Source organism: Protopterus annectens, chromosome 14.part0 (assembly GCF_019279795.1).
Source record: "Protopterus annectens isolate FY-2018-M chromosome 14.part0, PAN1.0, whole genome shotgun sequence".
Lineage (NCBI taxonomy): Eukaryota > Metazoa > Chordata > Ceratodontiformes > Protopteridae > Protopterus > Protopterus annectens.
Genome location: NC_056748.1, coordinates 490,010,280 through 490,036,779, shown reverse-complemented (window position 1 = coordinate 490,036,779; position 26,500 = coordinate 490,010,280). Strand labels below are relative to the sequence as shown.

Here is a 26,500-nt window from a genome sequence, read left to right as displayed (position 1 = left end):
TGTTTTGTCAATTCTATTATTGATTTCCAGAAACATAACTGCCTCGAAACAATGGCAGTTTGCTTTTTTTTTCTTAAGGAACAAGACATTGTCCCTTCCTTTTCCATCACATACAGCAACTAAAAGTAAAAATTAAATGCTTAAATCAGGTTTTGAGTCGAAACGACAAGGCTATGCAAATTGTAATAAGATATGGATAGTTTATCTAAAGATTTCTATGTGGTTTACAAAGTTGTTATAGAACATCACATTCCGCAGATCTGCACCTTTGCCATGACTGGAAGCTGGGTGTTAACCTAGAGCATGCAGCTAACCTGAAACCTTGCTTAGTTTTTTTTTTTTTTACTTTTGCATTGCAAATTACTGGCACCTGCAGAGGAGAAAAGAAGGGTTTTAACAGTACTATGTGGGGCAATTGTACAAGCAGAGATTCACTGCTCATCTCAGTGTGATAGATACCAAGTGTTTCAAAAACACTTAAGATTCAAAACTCAGGTCACAATTCTTCATCTACCTCATTATGTTGCCTAGAACTTATGGTTTATTTGAGGGATTGAATTAGAAGATGTATATAATACTTAACCATCTGGGCTATGTCCTTCTGAGTGGTTACATTTAGTTCTACTAGGTTTATGAGGACATATGGTAATCTTTGCCATCTTGGATAAAATGCGGCATATTGTGAAATGGATATGTCATACTTATAGGGCTTAATGGATTAGATGACGTGTTTGTAATGACAAAAAATTGAGAGGGAAGATTTAAAAACATATTGGATCTCTTTGACCCCTGTTGTTGATGCTGATGAGTAGTAAAGGACATTACATCTATGTAGGTAGGCCATAATATAGACTGGTGCAATGCCATTATTTATGAATTTATATATGAATGGAGATGGAATAAATGGAATGGTGTTAAATACTGACTATCTGTTGTCTGCAGGACCAAGCTATGAATTGTCAGTGATAAAGGTGGATAGGTCTAAGAACTGCCCAAACAATGTTTATAAGGGATAAAGTGGTTAAAGGGCAGCATGCCCAGAGAAGATAAGTATGGGTGCACAGCACACATGGTTGTAGAGCATGCTCAGAGAAGATAGGTATGGGTGCACAGCACATGTATTTGTAGAGCATGCTCAGAGAAGATAGGTATGGGTGCACAGCACACATTGTTATAGAGCATGCTCAGAGAAGATACGTATAGGTGCACAGCACACATTGTTGTAGAGCATGCTCAGAGAAGATAAGTATGGGTGCACAGCACACGTTGTTGTAGAGCATGCTCAGAGAAGATACGTATAAGTGCACAGCACACATTGTTGCAGAGCATGCTCGGAGATGATAAGTATGGGTGCACAGCACACGTTGTTTTAGAGCATGCTCAGAGAAGATAGGTATGGGTGCACAGCACACGTTGTTATAGAGCATGCTCAGAGAAGATACGTATAGGTGCACAGCACACATTGTTGTAGAGCATGCTCAGAGAAGATAAGTATGGGTGCACAGCACACATTGTTGTAGAGCATGCTCAGAGAAGATAAGTATGGGTGCACAGCACATGTTGTAGCACAATATTATAGGCAAGATTGTCTGTTTGGTGATAGAGAATTTTGAGAAGGAAGGATTATACAGCAGTGGTGATATATACAGGATATAATTAACAATACTGGCTAAGATGGGAGAAAAAAGGAATGAAGACAAGATCTATGAGGAATTGCACTGGAAAATATGAAATGTGGACATCTGAGAAACTGAATATATCTAGCTCTCATCCTATGATAACAGATTAGGTGTGTATTTGAAAATATGTCCTGAGAAAGTTCTTTTGAATTCTTTGAATTGTTCTTTTGAAAATATTAAGCACCACTGTATACAAGATAAATGTTGTTTTTATGTTTCTAAATAGTAGAATTACTGAAACTAAATAGGGTTGGTCTGGATGTTTAAAACAGTGTAAAACAACTGTATTAATGTGTATCCTTACATGAGAGGAGTGCATATATCTTTGTAGATAAATCAAGTTCTTTTAATTTTTAGCAGAAACTTTTAATGTCCTGTGACTCTTAATTGCTCATAGTGACTTATGCCTGGAGCCTTAATATCTTCACAACTATTCACTACTGATGTAACATTTATGCTAGGGCATTGGTCAGCATAAAAATAAAAAGCTTTATAGACTGTTTCCATTTGTACAACCCTACAGAACACCAACATATTATGTAGCCTTTGTTCTGCTGTAGAATGTTGTACTGTATTACTTTACATGTTGTGCCAAATAAGGGCATGCAGAAGTTCCCCATAGTCTGATGAACTTACAACTCAGATGTAGACTGTGGTATGCGATCCGGGATTTTGGAAAGTTTCAGGTTTGAGCAGTCGACCACATTTGACTCACAGCGGCATTTTGGAGGGCAGACTATATCACTGTTGCACTCACTGTTTAGGTGATAATCTTCAGTACCTGAGAAGTAAAAAAACAAAAGTAGGGTAATCCAGGTGTCAAAACAGAATAAATGCTGAATGTCAAATTAAAATTTAAATTAAATGTAAAATCATTTTCCATTTACTCTCCCATCATAATATGCTCCACACAAGTATGCACAGATGCAGACACACACCTCCTCTCTCTCTCTCTCTCTTGGTCTCTTTCTATGCCTGTCTTACATTTTTATGAACTGTTGTACAAAGAATATGCTTGAAATATTAATTTCCAGTATTATATACATCTGCCTAGAAAGTTAACTCTAATATCTGTACAGGGAAATATATCTGAACTTGCACATGTATACATATTCTTTAACATACACATACAAGTAAGCATATTACAGGCATGCACATAAATGCATGCATAAATACATGTCTTCTCTGTTCTTCATTGTACAGACTGGAAGTGGTCTTTGATGGTGAGCTGATTTTTCACTGCACAGACACTAATATGAAAACAACATGGATACTTTCTAACATATAATCATACAATCTAAGAGTATACCCACTTGGACTGTATGTTTATATGTTAGGAAGTATCCATGTTGTTTTCATATTAGTGTCTGTGCAGTGAAAAAGCAGCTCACCATCAAATACCACTTCCAGTCTAAACAAACAACATGTATGAGAACAGACTGGCAGAATTTGAAAATACAGGGCTGTAGGCTTTCAAAGGGCATGAGGAAATATTTTTTCAGAAAAAGGGTGGTGGATGTTTGGAATACCTATCTTGAAGTGGTATTAATAATAATATCAGAATGGATTGGAAAGAGGAAAAAAGAATAATACTTTGGTTAAGTAGAAGATGCAGCTGAGCTAGAAGGTAGGGAAATGAGTAGAATAGATGGGTGAAGTGCATTAATCTGCCATTAAAATGTATACCTCTATATCAACTGTCACTATCTTATAAGTTCATAGATTCTTACTAAGCTTATGGCCAAGGAGACCATCAAAAACCTCAGATACATAATAGTGCTGTGGTGTAAAGGGATAATGCCCTAACTAATGCTCAGGCAACCTGGGTTGATTTAGCAACTCAGGCATTTGAGGTGCTGGCAGGGAGGAATGGGACTGTCCATCCAGAGGGGGAGGACATTTCTCTAGGTATTCCCTAAGAACATGTGCGGTCCATACAGGTGAGTATTCATTGAATGTAACAAACACAGGGGCGATCAAGGGATAGATCAAAAATGAAAAATCCCCTGGTGGAAATTTTCAACAGCACAACCCCACAGGATACCCTTAGGTTCCACATTGGCCTCAGTCTTTGAATGGAAATAGTCTGGGGGTAGTAGGAGAGACTGGTGGATCCCATATTGGACAGAGGTACTGGGGTAACTGGAATGAATGAAATAGAAATGTGGCAAGAAAAATTATCATCCACTGTTGGGAGACCTGCAATGACCCCCATTAAATATTTTCCCCATATATTCAAGGTGAAAATTTACATAATCTATCTGGTTATCCAGACTGGTTTTAAAGGTTCTATTGAAATTCTCCACTTGATATGTAATGGCATTCTATTCCAGAAATGGAAGAAACATTATGTTTTGACCTCTAGAGCACCTGTCTGTTTTACTGCTATCTTTGTTCAGGTGAAGGACTTCAAAGAGTGCTGGGTTATTCATATAATGGAAGACTAAGCACAGATCACCCCTCAGCATACATTTCAACCTCTTAGTGCAAGAAATCTGGACAAAGCCTGGCAAAATGGGACAAACCCCTAAAAATAAGGACATATTTTAAATACCACTCTTATAAACTTAGAAAGTTGCTAGAGTAACAGGGTTTATTTTAACATACATTTTCTGAAGGATTTGAAGTCTGAAACTCAAATGTAAGTCATTATTTAGTGACTTCAACCCTCAGATTATCCCAGTGATTTGCCAGAAAAATCACAAATTTTATGAGGAACAGACCAAAAATTATGAGGCAAAAATCTGGACATTCTGTGAAAATCTGGACAGTTGAGAGGTATGCCCCTCAGATGTTTGTCCAACAATGAGTAGAGGAACAGGGAGTTGAGTCTCTCAGAGTACTGAGACCTGCAATTCTTTTGATGATGAAGCACTGAGGTCTTTTGAATTGGTTTAGTAGTTCTGCTTAGTGAGGTGTGTGACGCCCGTGCACTGGTCCATCAACCAAGGAGCCTCAATCCTCACCACTAACACCAGTGAGGGGCATCCACATTGGGAAGGATAACAAATACACACACAGTAAAGTACAATTTCCCTTAACAGCACACAGAGATTACAGTCAGTCTGGAGCTGGTTTCTCTCATCTCCAGATTCCCCAATAAGACTCCCCACTGGCACAGCTATAGAGTGGGGTCCTTAGCCAGGGTCCCAAGCCAAGTCCTCCTAGTACTCTCTCTGTCCAACCGGTGCTTCTTATCCTTGCCCATGTAGCTGACACACACACACACACACACACACACACACACACACACACACACACACACACACACACATGGGGAAGGCTGGCACAGGTTCACTAGCTGTGTCACTTCTGTCCAGGCTATAAGGTAGTAATCACTGCCACCAGGACCCTTACTTATCAGCTACTAAAAAGGCCCTTATCAAAGGGTGTTCAATTATTACTGTGCAATATTATTATCTAATTAGTAAGTGTGACCAGAACTTTTTAAGGCTTATTGGAGTGGCTTGGCCAGTATCACTATATACATGCAATGTACTCTAGAGCTTAAATTATCTCTACACAAAACATCCACAGTTGAAAGGTTTAAAATATTTAATAATAAATAATAAGAACACAAGACAATACTTCTTACTACACAGTGCTAGTCAAGAGTTCAGAGATCACAGTAAAATGCTTAAAATAATACACTAGAATAGTTCTGACATCAATACAGAAAACAACTAGTCTAATTTTCCTATTTGTTAGCCATTTCTAAGTGAGACACTACTTACATACAGAGCACAGGCAGAGTGCTGGTGAGTTGGATGTTCTCAAGACAAATGCAAAATGCTCTCTCTCTCTCTCTGTCTCTGAGAAAGTCCTTTAAGCTGATAATACATCCTGCTGACTCATTTTACATTACATCATTCTTAACAATTCTCTTGTTCCCAGGCTGACAGAAACTCTACATTTACATTTCTTTGTAAGCTTGCACTTGGTCAGGAAACACAGCAATAAACATTATACATCTAGCAAATAACTCTGGTCTCAAAACAACAGGAAGAATTCCTTCATTCAGACATCTTGGCTCGGAGTTTTGGGATCAAACAATTATACAATGCTTGGCTTATCAGCTTTCCTCCAGCAGAGTGCAATGTGGTTACATTTTTGAAGTTTTAACATCCAATACAATTTTCTTATTTAAGAGAACAAGCCTGTGGCTTCTATTAATATTTACAAATGACAGAATTATCTACAAAATTCTGTCTAGCTAGGCTGGCAGCCTTCACATATCTTCACAAGGTGTATGGCAAATGGGGCATTATATTCAATGATGGAATTATTTGATCCTCGAGGAGGTGTCATGAAGTACAAGTTCAGCGAGGTAGAAGGATTTTCTGTCCACGACAGGGATGTGGTGATCAAAGGTAAGCATATTAGGCTCTTACGTCTTACTTTTTGTCCTGTAGTATGACATCCATGCTGAGCTGTCAATAAACTGCATTTATTAGAAAGTGGATGGATGGATGGATGGATGGATTGAGCTATGATCTGTACAAGCTCCATGTTCCTCTTCAATTAGAACAGAGGTTTAGCCTGCAAGTCAGGAGTTTCTTATCGGCCCACACTAAAACATAACATCAGTATCAACATGAACGTATACAGCTATAGTTTGCTTTCTTTAAAATACTACTTTGCTCATTCCCTACTATGACCCAGTGGGTCTGCAGTTTAATTATTTTCTTTTAATTAAATGTTATCATATTCAACTGGAAAGTCTGAATGCTAACCTCTTGGCGCAGTCATATGTGTATTTCAATAGTGTTGCATGCATACATTTAGATATTTGTAATATATATATATATATATATATATATATATATATATACATATACACATACGCATATACTATGGAGACATATATAGTATGTATATGTAAACATACATTTGGATCCCATACATTGGTTGAGCATGACTAATGCTGACATCTTTTCATTTAATTCAGTTTGGTCAACAAGAGAGCTGTCAACGGTGGTGGAAGACTGCTATAACACTGTGGTTGGGTATTTTACTCTTTCTCTGGTGTTGTGTAATTTTGGAGTTCATATATACAAATTAGCATGGGGGGTAGCAGTCAAAATCATTGTTATTTTATTTGCATGTTCCTACATAAGCATGTATTTTGTGAGATCAATATTTTTTCTGATAGCTTTTGAGAAAAGGTTTTTCAGGCTTCAGGGTTACATGTCTCCTACCCATAAGAAAAAACATTAAATCACACACTAAAAGAATTTATCATGATGATCTAAATTGCTGGCTGAGACTCCTTGAAATCAAGAAAAAAAAATATGAACTGCAGACAAGCTCAGATCAGAGTTCACATTAATCATGTACTTATAGCTTGTTTAGAAATCGATACTTCTTTACTGAAAATAAGAGATATTAAATAGACAAGCTCTTTCTCACTTAACTGGGCTTCATCAGATCTAAGTCCAGTTTATATAACATGCTGTATTTTTATGCTTTAACACGTAGTTCATTCTCAGGTCACTTTAGCTAGGTCATAAATGTATGTCATAGACTGCTTGGCCAGGCATATTATATAAAGTGTTTGTACTGATTAGACTCAAGGCACAAAGGACAAGAATATAGCACATAAGCTATAACTTATTAGCTACCGATAGGAGCTGATATGCAGTACAGAGGTAAAGGATGAGACCTATTCTGACATAAGAGTAAAACTCTGAGTAGGAATAAAGAGAACAGATGATAGCTCAATCCATTCTTTGTTCTTGATTTCAAGGAGTTTCAGACATCTTACTTCCTTACAAAGGGCTCACCAGTTTTCCCTGTATATATATATATATATATATATATATATATATATATATATATCTCCATATCAGATCCACAAAACCACACTTCCTCGACGACCAAATCACTGAGACTACATCCCCGACACTGGTAAGTTTAAGTATTATGGAACAGAATGTATTCCTGTTTCCGCAATACAACTAAAAAACAAAAAGTAACATGTGTATAGCAGGGGGGAAAGACCCCCTGCATCCCCTATGTGGGGGGCTGTGCCCCCACACACCTCTACTTAAATATACCAACTCCAAGATTGCACCACATTGCGGAAATGGGAATACATCCTGTTTCACACTACTCACCATTGTCAGCGATCTCCTCCATTGGCGATGTGGTCTCGGTGGTCTGGTCATCGGGAAAATGTGGTTTCATCGATCTGACAGGTTCCCATATACATAGATATATATATATATATATATATGTGTGTGTGTGTGTGTGTGTGTGTGTGTGTGTGTGTGTGTGTGTGTGTATATAAAGAGAGAGAGTCTACTAGAGCTGCTCATGTGCTAATAGCTCACAAAACATCTGCTTGCTGCCACTTGCTCAAACTTCCACTAGCCTAATTTCCCATGTGTACACAGACATCCCCACACCTTTCACTATCAAACTGTATAGCTCTACCAAAATCTAAACTTTAACCCTAAAACTCACACTCAGTCCTCAGTCCCTAAAGCTAAGACTCCAGCACCACTCCACTTAAATTCTACTAATCATACCCTAACCCTAAAACTCCCCTTCCACTCCATAAAACTCCCCCTGCTACCCCCAAACCTCAAACACCCCTCATACTCCCTCTGCACAGTTGCTTTCCAAGACTCATATTCACATATTCATGTTTTAGTGTGAGTAAGTGGCAGTCCCTGTTTTATTTGTGTGAGGTGCAGCCACAGCTTGCTGGTAACGCTATAAGCATCTGAGGGAAAGACATATGTTACTGTGTAATCTGAGCAAAATTGTGTCATACCAGGGATAGAGACTATACCTTTGCTGTGTCATCTTAGAGTTGGTATATATAATTAGCAAGGGGTGCGGACACAATGCCCACCACATGGGGGTTGCAGCGAGGCTTGCCCCTTACAGAAAACACTGATTGTACAGCAATTCTGTTTGTTGGTATGTGTGGTATGAATATGTGTGTCAATATTTGATTGAATGTGTGTCAGGCATGTCTGTAGTGTGCAAGTGACAGAACGTTCAATCAATTACATTGAAACACTTGAGTTGTGATCATCATTATAGTAAATGAATCAACACATACTCATGTGTGAGTGTATATGTATGCATGTATATATATATATATATATATATATATATATATATATATATATATATATATATATATATATATATATATATATAATATATACATACAGATAGATACACACCACACACACACACACATATATATATATATATATATATATTTATTTATAAACACACACACACACACACATATATATATATATATATATATATATATATATACATATATATATATATGTGTATGTATATGTATGTATACATATATATATATATATATATATATATATATATATATATATATATATATATAAAATGATCTACTTCACTTGACCTAAAACTCATTTGGCTGACACTCAATTGACCTAAATTTCATTTGACTGACTCCCATTTCACTGACAGCTTACAGTGCTGAATTTGAACATACTAAATCTTAAACCATAGACAATCACACTTAGAACACCAATAACTAACCCTTTCCAGAACTTAAAAACTGCTTATTTACCCTCTTAACATAAATGGGACAATGTACAACCGCACCCCCCCAATTATATATACTAACTCCAGGATTGCACTACAGTGGGGAAAAGGACATATACCTTTAACTTGCCTTACATGTACTCTACACACTGCCACTACTGCTGGGAATGCACAGAACATTTGCCAAATTACTTTAGATACTACCCATAAAAATGTAGAGAGACAAACCCACATTTAGAAACATTACTTTCTACATGACTATCAGAATTCTTACAGTCAGCAATGTAAGTTACAGTAATTCTTTTTATCACAAGCAAGTCACAGGTGAAGGAAAACCCACAACAAGCCTATATCTTAAATGGCAGTGAAATGAGAGCCAGTCAAATGAAATTTAGTTCAAATGGGTGTCAGTCAAATGAGTTTTAGGTCAAGTGAAGTAGACCCATACATATATATATATATATATATATATATATGTGTGTGTGTGTGTGTGTGTGTGTGTGTGCATACACAGTGGATATAGAAAGTGTACACACCCCTGTTAAAATGCCAGGTTTTTGTGATATAAAAAAAGAGACCACAATAAATAATTTGAAAACTTTTCCCACTTTTAATGTGACCTATAACCTGTACAATTCAATTGAAAAATAAACAAATCTGTTAGGGGAGAAATATAAAAAATAAAAAAAATGTACAATAAGCTACTTGCATATCTGTGCAGACCCTTAAACTAATACTTTGTTGAAGCACCTTTTGATTTAATTACAGCATTGTCTTCTTGGGTAGGAGTCTATCAGCATGGCACATCTTGACTTGGCAATATTTGCCCACTCTTCCTTGCAAAAGTGCTCCAAATCTGGCAGATTGCGAGGGCATCTCTTGTGCACAGCTCTCTTCAGGTCACCCCACAAATTTTCTATTGGATTTAGGTCTGGACTATGGCTGAGCCATTCCAAAACTTTAATTTTCTCCTGGTGAAGCCATTCTTTTGTTAATTTGTATGTATGCTTGGGGTCATTGTCGTGTTGAAAGGTGAAATTCCTCTTCATCTTCATCTTTCTAGCAGATGCCTGAAGGTTTTGGGTCAAAAGTGACTGGTGTTTGGAACTGTTCATAACTCCCTTCATCTTGACTTAAGCCCCAGTTTCAACTGAAGAAAAGTAAACCCAAGGCATGATACTGCCACCACCATGCTTCACCACGGGGATGGGGTTCTTTTGGTGATGCAAAGTGTTGTTTTTGCACCAAACGTACCTTTTGGAATTGTAGCCAAAAAGTTCAACCTTCATCTCATCAGACCATAACACATTTTCCTACATTTTTGGGAGACTTGATGTATTGTTTTGCAAATTTTAGCCTCACCTAGATGTTTTTCTGTGTAAGAAGAGCCTTCCATCTTGCAACCCTACCCCATAGCCCAGACATGTGGAAAATATGGGAGATGGTTGTCACATGTAGTACGCAACCAGTTCTTGCCAGAAATTCCTGCTGCTCCTTCAGTGTTTCTGTAGGTCTCTTGGCAGCCTCTCTAACCAGTTTTCACCTTGTCTTTTCATCAATTTTGGAGGGACGCCCAGTTCTTTGCAATGTCACTGTTTGTCCATATTTTCTCCACTTTTTGATGACTGCCTTTACTGTTTTCCATGGTATATCCAATGTTGTGTACATGTCAGGAAAATCCTACTAGGACAGCTGAACTTTATTTGAGGTTAAATAGAGTCTCTTTAATTGATGGCAGGTGTGTACCCAAGAAGATTTAACACTGTAATTAAATGAAAAAGTCTCATTTTTTTTATATCACAAAAACCTGGAATTTTAACAGGGGTGTGTACACTTTTTATATCCACTGTATGTATATATGTGTGTATATATATATATATATATATATATATATATATATATGTGTGTATACATACATATACATTCACATACATAGGTTAGGACACACACAACTTTCAGGACACAAAGTGATGACTAAGCCCGAGTGGTGAAAAATATATTATCATTTTTCATATATCAGGACGATTTATTTAAGCCTGTGTCTTATTTCTACGAAATAATTTAAATATTTTACATTAAAAAGCAGTACACACCATATTCAAAATCAAATAACATTGAATGATAAAGTTTTACTGTAAGCATCATTTTATCCAACACAAATGTAAATATAAAATATATTTTTAATCATTGATGACTGTTCTATAGTACTTGTTCTAATTAGATTTATTGTTCAGCATTATTTATTGCCATGTTAAGCCAGTTTAATTTAATATCTATTTGTACATGATATATATATATACACACACACACACACACACACACACATATATATATCTATATATATATATATATATATATATATATATATCTTTATATAGTGACAATGTAATATTTACAAGAATTTAGGGTAACTGCAAAATAGGTCCATTTGGATCAGTGCTCTACCCCGGTTATCAAACTGAAGAAATAAATAATCTTTTTAGGACTGCACTGTACTGTTCTTTATAAGCTAATTGTAAAACAGGACTGTACTGTACTGTTCTCTAATTCATCCTCTCTATTTTATAAAATAATGATAAAGTCCAAGAAATTTTAAAAGTTAAACTCTCTTGTCTTATAATCAGTTATATTTAACTAACTAGTCATTTCCTTCTCTGGATGTGTATCTGTATTCCTATTAAACAGACTAAAATAATCACTTCCTATGAGACAACTTACAATCAAAACATACCTGCAATAATTCTTCCATCCCGGTTATATTCGTATATATGCTACATATTACAGGGAAAAACAGATTCTCATTTGCAATATCTTTTTCTAGGCAACATCTCAAGTTCTAAGTTATGTATGTATTTTTCTGAATGTCTACCAGTAGATCAAAACAGGTAGAATAATCCAAAGCTACTCAACAACAGTTCTAACATAGTAATACACTCTAAGTTACAACCTGTATATCCACGTTAATGCAGAAATGTAAGAAATGCTGGAATGTGATAATGTAATTTCCTGATTCAAACATTCTTTCATTTGTTACTTCTCTAAGAACCCACTTAACCAAGACAGGATCGTGGGGGAGCCAGAATGTATTTCAGTACTCACTGGGTTGCAAAAAAGTGAGATTAACCCTGAACAGGGTTCCATCTCATTACAGGTCATACGCATGTGTAACACTCATATACACACACATGCACATTTATATGTACACACACAAACACAGAATCACCATTAACAAGGGATGCATTAGCACTAATTATTGCACCACTGTGCCAATCCAACCTATTTAAATATTATTTAATCCATTTTACATACACATTTCATCTGTGTAATTCTTTCACATTTAAATAGTGAATATCCCTACCAGTTTACATTCTCATTCTGTACATATTTTAACAATACTATTTGGTGGTAACTAAAAATAAAAATATCTTCTTCCAGTTAGTATTAGTTCTAATAGGTGGCAGGCCAGTTTGTACTCTGATAAACAGCATTTGGAAAAAGTTTGACAAACACCAACATATGCTAGTAAATGTGTAAATTAGTTTCATAATGTCAGTCAAATCCATATGGGATCAATTATAATACATACAAAAATATATGAAACAGCAGAACGAGTCAACAGCATAACCCAAGATCAAGAGTCATCCATCCTCACTTTTTATTAAACCTAGATAAGACCATCAAATTCTTATTAAATTTACTTTCTGCATAAACATTTTGTGAATTTAATTTTCCTTATAGTTAAAATACACTTACAAACAGGAATATATGTTAAAAATCTACACCAAGGAGCCTTCACCATCATCCTTGTTTCTCATATTATCCCTAATCACTTTACTGATTTATTTTGTTAAACTCACAGTGATAGCTAACATTAGTGAATAATAGAAACACTAAACTGGGAAGCAGAAGAATTATGACTAAGTAAATACCCTTTGAGAAAGGACACCGGACCTGCGAGAATTTATTGCTGTTGTTCTTTATTTAAGAGAACTTCATCAGAAAACAATAAAGTGAGAGACACACAGGTAAAAAATAAGATTTAGAGATTCATTGGTCACTCATGACTTGCAGTCCCCAGACAGCATAATACATTTTTTAGCAGGGTTACAGTACAACATAAAACTACTGGCTCACTTAGCCATCATTCATAAAACAAATCCAGTGACCCCAGTACATTGCCCTTTTCCAGGAATACTATCTCCACAGTCCAAGCCAACCCAGAGTGAGGGTCAGTGTACAAGAGCCAGTATAACTGGAGATGACGACCAACACAGCCATTATGACTAAAGCCAAAGATTTAATATGATGTTAGAAGTGGTATACCATTAAGAAGCAAAACAATGCATACCTCATCCCACAAAAGTAATCAGCTACAGGCTATTATGCAACACCTGATATACTGCTTGTGTCCACACTACCTTGTACATATTTAGTTTCAAATGGATGAGCTCACAATGCACACGCATATATATGCTTATATTATGGAGGCCACAATGGGAATGATTAAAGAAAAATGTTGTCTGGCATGGTGGCCATACAGAACATGCTTTGTAGAAGTAGTATATATGATGGAGCAGAGCATACCTCTTAACCTCTTAACAAAAGAATTCTGGAGAAAGCCAAAAATAATAGGGGACAAATGGAAAAAAAATCAGGGCTAGATTTTAAATATTGCTTGTATAAAGTTAGAAAGTTAACAGAATAACAGGTTTTACCTTGGCATTGCATTTTTTGAAGAAATTTAAATCTGAAACTTGAACATCTGTCATTATATAGTGACTTTAGTTGTCAATTACCTGCCAGAAAATTGCATATTTTATGAGGAACAGACTGAAAATATGAGGCAGAAATCTGGAAAGTCTGCAAAATTTTGGATAGCTGAAAGGTATGGTACTGTGCTGCTTTATAGTGCTTGATTTGCAGGTTCAGTTGCTGATCAGGGTGCTAACTCTTCACAGTCTTCATGTCCTTCTTACAGCTGATTAGGTTTTTGTCTGGTGCTCGGGTTTCTTCCCACATCTCAAAGACACGCACGTGTGTGTGTATGTTTATATACATGATTCCTGTCATGGACTGGCTTCCTTTCAAGCACAGTTTCTTTGCTTTATCACTGTTATTTGCCAGGATAAACTACATTTCTGATGTACTGTGTGATGGACTGACAGCACTTCTGTGATTGATTCTCTGCCTTATGACTGCACTCCACAACAAGTACAAATATGATTCTGTCATTGTCCATGTTGGTGTGAACGACCTGAGAAGTACTTCCCTGGACTACATAAAAAGAGACATGGAAGAGCTCTCTGATCTTGTAGACAATGCAGGTATGACCCTAGCCCTGAGTAGCATCATGACATCACCCAGAATGATACCGCAGTACAAGGACAAAATGATTGACTTCAACAATTGACCAAGCTTCTGGTGTCATTCTAAGGGGATGCAGTATCTCTCTGCCTGGGACGACATGGTCGACAAACCAGGATGCTTTGCCAGAGGTGACCTGCACCTGTCGCCCCTGGGATTCCGGATACTGGCTATGGCTCTTGCCACCCCTATAGTGCCTTTTTTGGGCAAGGTTCAAATGACAAATTCACCACCGTAACAGGAACAGGCAAGCAAAAACTGAGAGTAATGCTACTCAGTGCTAGAAGTCTAAATCTCAAAATGCACTCACTTGAGGCACTCCTTAAAATGGAGAACATCAATATCTGTGCAGTGACTGAGACCTGGTTCAAGGCTCTAGAGAGCACCCCTGCATTGCCAGGCTATAACTCATAACATACTTTTCGGCCATCTAACCTGGACCAGAACACCAAAGGCGAAGGTGTGTCCATATTCATTAATGATATCCACACCTCCAGGTTAGTTGCACAGCATAATGCATCCAAGGTTATCCAAGTGCAACTAACGCTGGGCAAAACTGCACTCCAAATTGTAGCTTGCTACAGATCCCCCACCATGCCCCAGGATTCCCACTCCTCTTTTCTTGATATACTGGAAAATATTAGGGTTCAACCAAACACCCTAATGGGCGATTTCAACTACCCCACCATTAACTGGGAAAACTACTCATGTACCAACTCCTTCGCACAATGCCTTCTGGAATTCATAAATTCCAATGCCCTGGATCAACTTATCCACACCCCCACCAGGGGCAACAATATCCTAGACCTAGTCATTACCAACATGAGTGACCAGTATTCCACACCTGAAATCAACTCCTCGTTGGTCAGATCCGACCATAAGCTAATTACCCTAGATATCCGCATCCCACCCCCACCCACCATTAAGGAAGCCATGGTAAAACACTTCTCCAAAGCAAACTTCATGCTTCTTAAGACAGAAGTGGTGAACTTCATGACACCCATGTAGATGGATAATACAGTTGCAACTGCTGAATCCTACACAAATGCACTCTATAAGCACTTACATGAGTGCATGGATCGTGCTATCCCAAACAGAACCAAGATGCTATCCTCCAAAAAAAGGAAGCCAATCTGGTGGTCCCCTGCCATAAACAAACTCTACAACAGAAGGAAGAAACTGTTGCAAAAGAGTGTAAAATCCCATGAGTGGAGGAGCTGCCTGGTCAGCCTCAGTAAGAAGCTGAGATCCCTTATAAGATCCTCCAAAGCTAGCTACGAAAACAAAATCACCACTGATTCTAAGGGCAACCACAAAGCATTCTATAGCTATGTCAAGAATCTCAGTGGCAACACCCAGATCTGCTCTGAGTTACAGCACAACGGCACGAAAATTAGAAAACCAACTGATATTGCCAACATCATGGCAGATAGGTTCAGTGCTAACTTTACCCCCATCTCACCCTCTAAAGGGCCCATATCTATACATGAAGAATGCAGAGTCCCTGTAATCACATCTATGCAGGTAAAAGCTGCACACTCTAAAACCAAAAACACAGCATCCATGGGACCGGGCAACATCCCAGGCTGCATTTTACATGAACTTCAGAATGAACTGGCTCCCCACCTAAGCACCATGTTCAATCATAGTCTCACATCAGGCTTTGTGCCCATTGAATGGTGCACAGCAACAGTTATCCCACTCCACAAAGGGGGAGCCATCACTGATCCTGGGAACTATCGCCCTATTAGCCTGATGAGCCTGGTCTGCAAGGCCATGGAACGTATCATCATGGAACTCATAAACAAAGACATTGGTAACCTCCAAACTCTGGACCCCACCCAGCTTGGGTTTGGGAAAGGCAGATCATGCCTTCTGAACCTGATCGACTTCTTTGAGACAATCATCAAAGCCGTAGTCTGCAAAATTTTGGATAGTTGAAAGGTATGGTACTGTGCTGCTTTATAGTGCTTGATTTGCAGGTTTAGTTGCTGATCAGGGTGCAACTCTTCAGAGTCTTCATGTCCTTCTTACAGCTGATTAGGTTTTTGTCTGGTGCTCGGGTTTCTTCCCACATCTCAAAGACACGCACATCTGTGTGTGTGTGTGTATGTTTATGTACATGATTCCTGTCATGGACTGGCTTCCTTTCAAGCACAGTTTTTTTGCTTTATCACTGTTATTTGCCAGCATAAACTACATTTCTGATATACTGTGTGATGGACTGACAGCACTTCTGTGATTTATTCTCTGCCTTATGACTGCACTCCACAACAAGTACAAATATGACTCTGTCATTGTCCATGTTGGTGTGAACGACCTGAGAAGTACTTCCCTGGACTACATAAAAAGAGACATGGAAGAGCTCTCTGATCTTGTAGACAATGCAGGTATGACCCTAGCCCTGAGTAGCATCATGACATCGCCCAGAATGATACCGCAGTACAAGGACAAAATGATTGACTTCAACAATTGACCAAGCTTCTGGTGTCATTCTAAGGGGATCCAGTATCTCTCTGCCTGGGACGACATGGTCGACAAACCAGGATGCTTTGCCAGAGATGGCCTACACCTGTCGCCCCTGGGATTCCGGATACTGGCTAAGGCTCTTGCCTCCCCTATAGTGCCTTTTTTGGGCAAGGTTCAAATGACAAATTCACCACCGTAACAGGAACAGGCAAGCAAAAACTGAGAGTAATGCTACTCAGTGCTAGAAGTCTAAATCTCAAAATGCACTCAGTTGAGGCACTCCTTAAAATGGAGAACGTCAATATCTGTGCAGTGACTGAGACCTGGTTCAAGGCTCTAGAGAGCACCACTGCATTACCAGGCTATAACTCATACCATACTTTTCATCCGTCTAACCTGGACCAGAACACCAAAGGCGAAGGTGTGTCCATATTCATTAAGGATATCCACACCTCCAGGTTAGTTGCGCAGCATAATGCATCCAAGGTTATCCAAGTGCAACTAATGCTGGGCAAAACTGCAGTCCAAATTGTAGCTTGATACAGATTCCCCACCATGCCCCAGGATTCCCACTCCTCTTTTCTTGATATACTGGAAAATATTAGGGTTCAACCAAACACCCTAATAATGGGTGATTTCAACTATCCCACCATTAACTGGGAAAACTACTCATGTACCAACTCCTTCGCTCAATGCTTTCTGGAATTCATAAATTCCAATGCCCTAGATCAACTTATCCACACCCCCACCAGGGGCAACCATATCCTAGACCTAGTCATTACCAACATGAGTGACCGGTATTCCACACCTGAAATCAACTCCTCGTTGGTCAGATCCAGCCATAAGCTAATCACCCTAGATATCCGCATCCCACCCCAACCCACCATTAAGGAAACCATGGTAAAACATTTCTCCAAAGCAAACTTCATGCTTCTTAAGACAGAAGTGGTGAACTTCATGACACCCATGCAGATGGACAATACAGTTACAACTGCTGAATCCTACACAAATGCACTCTATAAGCACTTACAAGAGTGCATGGATTGTGCTATCCCAAACAGAACCAAGACACTATCCTCCAAAAAAAGGAAGCCAATCTGGTGGTCCCCTGCCATAAACAAACTCTACAACAGAAGGAAGAAACTGTTGCAAAAGAGAGTAAAATCCCATGAGTGGAGGAGCTGTCTGGTCAGCCTCAGTAAGAAGCTGAGATCCCTTATAAGATCCTCCAAAGCTAGCTACGAAAACAAAATCACCACTGATTCTAAGGGTAACCACAAAGCATTCTATAGCTATGTCAAGAATCTCAGTGGCAACACCCAGATCTGCTCTGAGTTACAGCACAACGGCACGAAAATTACAAAACCAACTGATATTGCCAACATCCTGGCAGATAGGTTCAATGCTAACTTTACCCCCCTCTCACCCTCTAAAGGGCCCATATCTATACATGAAGAATGCAGAGTCCCTGTAATCACATCTATGCAGGTAAAAGCTGCACACTCTAAAACCAAAAACACAGCATCCATGGGACCGGGCAACATCCCAGGCTGCATTTTACATGAACTTCAGAACGAATTGGCTGCCCACCTAAGCACCATGTTCAATCATAGTCTCACATCAGGCTTTGTGCCCATTGAATGGTGCACAGCAACAGTTATCCCACTTCACAAAGGGGAGCCACCACTGATCCTGGGAACTACGCCTATTAGCCTGATCTGCAAGGACATGGAACATATCATCATGGAACTCATGAACAAAGACATTGGTAACCTCCAGACTCTGGACCCCACCTAACTTGGGTTTGTATAAGGCAGATCATGTCTTCTGAACCTGATCAACTTCTTTGAGGCAGTCACCAAAGCCGTAGATGAGGGTAAGGTGGTTCACACAGCCTATCTTGACCTCGCCAAGGCTTTCGACACCATCCTCCATTCTGGAATTATAGCTAAACTCGCTAAACTAGGTATAAATCCCTATGTCACAAGATGAGTTGCCAACTGGCTCACTGACAGAACCCACACTGTAAAGGTTGCAGACTCCAAATCTGACTTCAAGCCAATGACAAGTGGAGTACCACAGGGTTCAGTCCTGGGACCTTTCCTGTTTGGTATCTACTTCTCTGAAGTACAGGCTAACACAGAAGGCCTCTGGCTAATGAAGTTCACAGATGACTGCAAACTAGGAGACACAGTCGAGTCCCCAAATGATGTGGATATCCTACAGAAGGGCCTCACTCAGACAGATGCCTGGTGTCATAGGCATGGCCTCAAGCTCAATGCCAAAAAGTGCATTGTCATCCCCTTTGGTAAAAACTCTGTACCTATGAACTACCACATAAACGGTAGTCTACTTACTGTTGAATGTGTGATGAGACCTTGGGACCCAGGTAGACAGTAGTTTCCTTTGATAATCACATTGCCACAGTTGTCAGGAAATCCTTCTATGTCGCACACCTCATAACAAAAGGGTTCTCATCCAGGAAAAAAGAGGTCATTGTTCCCCTCTACTCGGTACTCATTAGACCAATTATAGAGTACAACACCCCTTTTGGAATGTACCTCACAAGACATCTGCAGCAGCTGTAAGGGCCACAGAAGTACCTCACAAAGAGGATTACTGGCCTCAAACATATGCCCTACACTGACCGTCTCAAAAAACACCAGTTTTACTCTATAACATATCGCCTACTCCAAGGAGATCTCTGCCTAACATATAAAGCTATGTTAAACCCAGAGCTGTTGGACATGCTACACCTTAAGAAATCCCAATCCCTCCGAGCTACATGCTCTAGGGACCTAAACCTTGTCACCACAATAAACAGGACATGCTGGAGGGATAGATTCCTGTCCCATAGACTTCCTATACTCTGGAACAAGCTACCCATCTATGTCAAGCAAAGTTCCTCATTAGCACTCTTCAAGAAAAATCTTGAGGAGTGGATTGAAAATAGGAAATACACCCCAGGAATCACTTCTGTGGCTCTGCTCAACAGGGGCACAGGAAATTAACTTTCTTGGGTGGCGTAAACCACGGAACCTTGTTGACTAGGCTTACTTAGGCCCTTGGGCCGATAGCCTAGTACCTACCTATGAAACTATGAATCTATGAATAAGGTGCCGCACCTGCATTTCATGTTTGCATTCTGTAGAAGTTTAATGGTAGTCTGAACATATTCTTTTCTATCAAAAGCAAAAAAAAAAAAAGTCTAGAACTCACTATACTGATATTAGTACATAAATATGAGCTAGATCAGTTTTTTCTGGGAAAGCCCGGGGAGAAAAGCTCTTAAGTATTACAAAACATTTTAAGAATAATAATTTTATAGTCTTTAAAAATAATGCAAAAAACAAATACAGTTTAAATAGGAAGTCTTTCAGAATGGTTTTGAAGGATGAGAGGGAGGGTATTCACCTGACAGATACAGTTCCAGGCCTTAGCAACATGGTATGAGCACATTCAATGCCAAGCAAATTTGATAGGTTTGTGGACAGACATGAATTTTTGATCACTGGATCATACTGACCGACTAGAAACATAGTTGTATAGAATGTTATTCAGTGCTGGATAAGCAGAAGGATTTTGGATAATTGTATTGGTGGTAAGAAGCTGTGTATATGTTAGTTGATGGGGCAGTTCTAACCAGTTTAGGCTTTTTAGTGTTGCTATACCGTGCTGGGTTCTGAATGGGGTACTTGCTGCAAATTTAGCAACTTTGTTATATTATTAGCAACTTTGTTATAGCATTGTTCAAGTTTTGATTTTTGTGATGCCTGAACATTAATAAGGATGGAAGCACCATAAAGAAGTGTGGGGAGGAGATAAGTAGTGACAAGTGTAGCCTTAGTTGCATTGGTGAAAAATGTTTTGGCTCTATAAAGCATCTCTACTTTTTGATGCATTTTTCTTATGTAGTTTTGTATATGCAGGTAGAATTTAAGATCATCATCCACAATCATCTGTAATAACTTGCTATGAGAAGTCACTTCAGTAGTTGTATTATTAAGAGACAGGACTTTAAATTTTATTTTATTTTTTTTTGTGGGACAGGGATTTGGGGAAAAAAGTAGGTTTTTTTTTTTTTTTTAAGGTTGAGCATGATTAATGAGTTACAAAGCTGTGTTTCAGTTGCTGTTAAAGTTTCCGGGGTAATTTATTTTTGCGGTGTGCCAGGTTGTTATATTGCAAAGGAGCATGGAGTCATCTGTTTACTGTATTAGTGAGGTCTGTTGTGTGGATGCATGTAGGGTGTTGGTAAAAATGTTAAAGACGAGGGGACCAAGGATAGAACCTTGAGGCACACCGATGGTGACTGGGGGGTATGGAGAGGGAGTGAAATTTTACTGACTGATATTTATTAGATAGGTTGCTTTTGAACCATAGAAGTTTGGGCTGAGAGAGACCTAATGAGGTCATTTGAAGTAGAAATTTGTTGTGACAAACTGTATCAAAGGCTTTAGACAAGTCTAGAAATAAGGAGGAGACTAGTTTGATGTCATCTCTAGCTTTATTGACAGCATCTAGATAGGTTAGAAGTGCAGTGTTAGTATTATGAGTAGGAAAGAAGCCATATTGTGTGGGGTACAGGAGTTTTTCCTGCAAGCGATAGTTTAGCAATTGTTTTTGAATTCATTTTTCAACTATTTTGGAAAGGAGGGATAAAATTACTATAGGCCTAAAATTAATAATGCCTGTTGAATTCCTCTCTTTCTGCAGAGAAATAATGTATAACTTTTTCCACAGTGAATGAATATGGGATTTCTGGATTGACCTATTTATGATTAAGACACGGTAGGCAATGCTATAGTGCTATAATATGCGCACGCACACAAACACACACACACACACACACACACACACACACACACACACACACACACACACACACACACACACACCAACCATAGAATATTTCAAAATAAACACACGCAGTAAGTCTGAAACAAATGCTTAACACATACTGATAAAAACAGTGCAAACCTAGTCACGCTCAATAAAATGGGGTTGCAGCAATCTCACTTCACTGTTAAGGAATTCCGTTATAATGTTACTGATAAAAGTAAGGGGTCCCCTGGAAAATACAACATGTTACTTACTGACTAAATTGATATGATGCGTTGAAAAAAAAGTTGAAAAAAAACAATCAGCACTATCAGTGCATTCTACAGAAGTTGTATTACTAAATATATACCTTTGATGCCTTGGGGACTGGTGAGCAGGTTGATGCTGGCATCCCTTATAAAGGGTGTGACACTGCTAGCCCAGCTATCTGGAATTTTGAAAATAATCATATGTCATTTGTGAATATTAATATGATTCATATGCATGTCTTACAAATGTAAGAGAACTATATGTTGTGTGTATATTAAACTTCTGGTGCAGAAGTATGTGTCGAACAGAGTTTGTACAGTACTGAGCTTCAAGGATGTGTCCACAGTGTACCATACTGGACAAGAACAGAAATGTGTATAAACTATATACCTGTGCAAATGTATGTTTTAATCATAGAAGCTGAAACATACAGAGTTAACTTGCAAAACTTCAAGAAAATAAGTTGAAATTAAAATGTTTTACGATTGTGTTATCTCTCAATTTCAGTTCAGTAGCAGACACAATGTCTAGAGCTAGAAGTTTTTGTATTGTCTTGAAACAGAAATAATTACTAGGTTTCAAATGTAAAAGTGTTTTATTGTTTTACAACTTCTGCAAATGTCCGAGAGATATGTACTTCTCACACACAGATGCTAAAATTCTGTTAGCATCTGATTAGCCTGGGAACTGATGTCAGGTGACAAAAAGTGATGTCATCCACGCTAATCCAGCAGTAATGTTTAAAATAGATTTAAGAACTCTGTGAGAGAGACTATGCATTTTGCATCTTGTCTTGGACTTAGAAACATCCACTCAGCACGTCTGTCTGTGTGTTGTCTGTAAGTAAGACTGAGGGAATGGTATCACTCTTAGATATAGATAGGAATATAGTAAAGATTAGTTTAGATGTTTTCTCTATTTATTTGGGACTGTCCTGCAGTGTTGTTTTAAAATATTTCCTGTGATTCTGAACTCTGAAGTAACTGTGTTTGTTTTCTGAGTATTGTCTTGTTCGTTTATTTATTATTAAATTTATTTAAACCTATCTTTGTGACTGATATTTGTGAGACATATTTAAGCTCTTAGTGTACTTGCATATGTATTTGGGGACACTGTATAGGCCACTCCTAAATAGCCTTGCAAGTCTTGGTCAGACTACCATATGGATTAATAGTAACTTTACACATTAGGATTGGACACCCTTTGTAAGGGCCTTATAGTAGCTGATAAGTAAGGATGGCTGGTAACAGCTGGTATTACCTTATAGTCTGGGGAGAAGGGAGCATAGCTAGTAAACCTGTGCCAGCCTTAACCAGGTGTGTTTGTGTGTTTGTATATCAATCAAATCTCAATGTGTGTGTGTGTCAGATACTTGGGCAGGGACATAGCACTGGTTGGACAGAGAGGGTGATGGAGGTCTTAGGTTGGCTACTTGGCTGAGATCTTAACCCTAAAGCTGTGCTAGTTGGGAGTCTTATTGGGGATCTGGAGAAAGAGGGAGAAACCAGCCCCAGACTGACTGTGATCTCTGTGTGCTCTTAAGGAAAATTCCACTTTACTGTGTGTGTACTTGTCATCCGCCCATTGTGTATGTTCCTCCATGTTGCAGTAGTGAGGATTGAGACTCCTGGATTACTGGGCCAGTGCAGGGGCATCACATAATAATTGGTTGGCAGTGGTGGGATATCCACATCACATATTAATTGGTGGACAGTTGTGGGATATCCACATCACATATTAATTGGTTGATAGTGGTGAGATAGCCACATCACATATTAATCGCCTTGTAGTAGTGTGGATATTGAATTCCTGAGGACTGTGTACAGTGGTCAGTGAAGGTATTTGCACTCTCAGTCAGCCATGCAGTGAACATTCAGAGTTCATATCACAATTGTTTTATTTTTTGTTAGCTAAGCTAGTCAGGGAGAGCAGGCAAGCATGTCAGCAGAGGAGTATGGCAAGCCGACAAGGAGCTAGTTGGCTGAAATGTGCCAGGCTAAAGGGCTAGTGCATACCAACCTTACTAAAGCAGATATGATTGCAGCTTTAGTCACAGCTGTATCACAGAATAGCAACCAAGAGGACAATCAGACAAGCCATGGAGATGTACAAGTATCAGAAAATGGACAGCTCAACCTTTCCACAGAGGAATTAAAAATCCACCTGGAGTTAGAGACTTGAGCTGGAGGCCTAGCATTTGGAAATAGAAGCAGCAGAGAAACTGAAATTTCTTGAGGCTGAGAAAAATGAGAAACTTTGATGGCTGGAGGCTGAGGGGAAGGAGAGGCAGAGGCAACATGAAAAGGAGATGCTGACTCTTCGCCAGAGTCATGGAGGTAATGGGGAAGTAAGTGAACCACAGAAGCAACAAAGGTCAGTAAAATTTCTTCCACAATTTACAGACAGGAATAATTCTGATAGTTTCATTCATATGTTTGAAAGGGTATGTAAACAGTATAATGTTGACCAATGGCTCTGGGTATGCTTTCCTGACCCCCTTACTCCATGGTAAAGTTGTAACTGTTATTTCCAAATTGTCTGCTACTGATTGCTGGATAGTCTACTCCAGTCAGAGCTTTAGGAGGGACCCCATTCCAAATACCTTTGGCTAGGGTTCACCTTGACTGGGAAGGTGGAAAAAGAAGCCCGCAAGTAGGTGTGTTTGAGGATATCCCTCAGATGTCCTGATAGGGAATGATTTTGATAATGTAGTACCATGTCTGCATGCAATTACACTCAGTCAGGCTTGGCGACAAGCATGTGGGTATGGTAGCCTGGGGGAGACCCAAACAGACTGCACACTTGCAGCCAGGACTGGTGAGGTGGTTACTTCAGGGAGGGAGCTACCCTTTACCAGTGAGACTGAAGGTGAGCCATAGCTGCTTGTGGGTACTGATGTTCCCATGGGCAGAGTGACTGCAAGGGCAGAGATGAGTAGTACTACCCAGGCTGACAGTGAGGCACCGCGGTCAGAGAATACCAGACTTCCTGTGGAAGGGGAAGCTGGGAAGGGTTACAAATAGAGAGTTGAGACAGGCTCAGCTCTCAGACCTTACATTACAAGGCCTGAGGGAGGTAGCTAGTGAGGCACCTGATTCTCAAGGGAAGGGGGAATCTGTATATTGGGACAAAGGGTTACTGTACAGAGAGTGGACCCCTGAGGGAGGGCTAGAGGGTGAGAGAATACAGCAGTTGGTAGTGCCCAGAGCCTATCATCTGGCACTTCTAGCCATAGCCCACAGTATTCCCTTTGCAGGTCATTTGGACAGAAAATGTACAAAGACGTATGATGCAGAACTTTTATTGGCCTGGGATTTCTAGAGATGTAACAGAATACTGCAGGACGTGTGAGCAGTGTCAAAAGATAGGCAAGGCAGGAGAAAAGGTAAAAGCTTCTTTGATGCCTTTGCCTGTGGATTGAGGTGCCATTTCAGAGGGTAGCTATGCATTTTGTGAGGTTTCTGAGTACCCCAAGTTCCACAGGGATAAAGTATATCCTAGTGCTAGTAGATTATGCTGCCAGATACCCTGAGGCTGTGGCTCTGTCTTTCATTGAGGCAGAAAAGGTGGCAAATGCTTTGTTACAGATTTTCAGCAGGGTAGGTTTCCCAAAAGAAATACTGACTGACAGAGGTGCCAATTTCATGTCAGACCTGCTGGCTTGTCTGTGGAAGTACTGTGGGGTGAAGCACCAAAGACCACCCCCAAACTAACGGTCTTGTTGAGAGGTTAAACTCTACACTCAAGACAATGCTATGGGCATTTGCAGAAGAGTTTAAGAGGGAGTGGGACAAATATTTGCCCCATCTGTTGCTTGCTTACAGAGAGGTGCCCCAGGAATTCACAGTTTTTTACCCTTGGAGGAGTTGTATGGGCATAGGGTGAGGGAACCTCTAGATTTGATTTGAGATGAGTGGGAGGGTGAGTGTGAATCTCACAGAGAGTCTGTTGTGGCATATGTCCTAAACCTCAGGACAAGGCTTAGGGAACTCATAGGCTTGGCCTAGGAGAACCTGGCAGAAGCCCAACAGCAGAAAAAAGTCTGGTATGACAGGAATGTTCGAGCTAGAGAGTATGCTGTAGGGCAGCAGGTAATGGTTCTCATTCCTGTCAGACACGCAGCAAGCCTAGGAAGGACCCTATAATGTGGTAAGGAAGGTCAGTGATGTTAACTACATGGTAGAACAGCTAGGCAGAGGCACAAATTGTACCATGTTAACATGATGAAACCTTACCATGATAGGGAGGCTCTTGTGCTGAGTATTTGCAGTGGTTGACAGGAGGAGTCTGAGGGGGATATGGTGACTGATCTACTCAGTGAGGCTCAGACTAACCCCTCAGTA

General features: G+C 39.3%; 1 protein-coding gene across 2 annotated transcripts in view; it reads right to left on the bottom strand.

The window, feature by feature from the left end:
- SLIT1 (slit guidance ligand 1) overlaps positions 1 to 26,500 on the bottom strand; it is a 3,022,655-nt gene that overhangs the window by 742,637 nt on the left and 2,253,518 nt on the right. For both annotated transcript variants that reach the window (XM_044056244.1, XM_044056245.1), the window contains exon 16: positions 2,316 to 2,460. In XM_044056244.1, the coding sequence (XP_043912179.1) occupies positions 2,316 to 2,460 (145 nt within the window). The remainder of the gene's footprint in view (positions 1 to 2,315; positions 2,461 to 26,500) is intronic.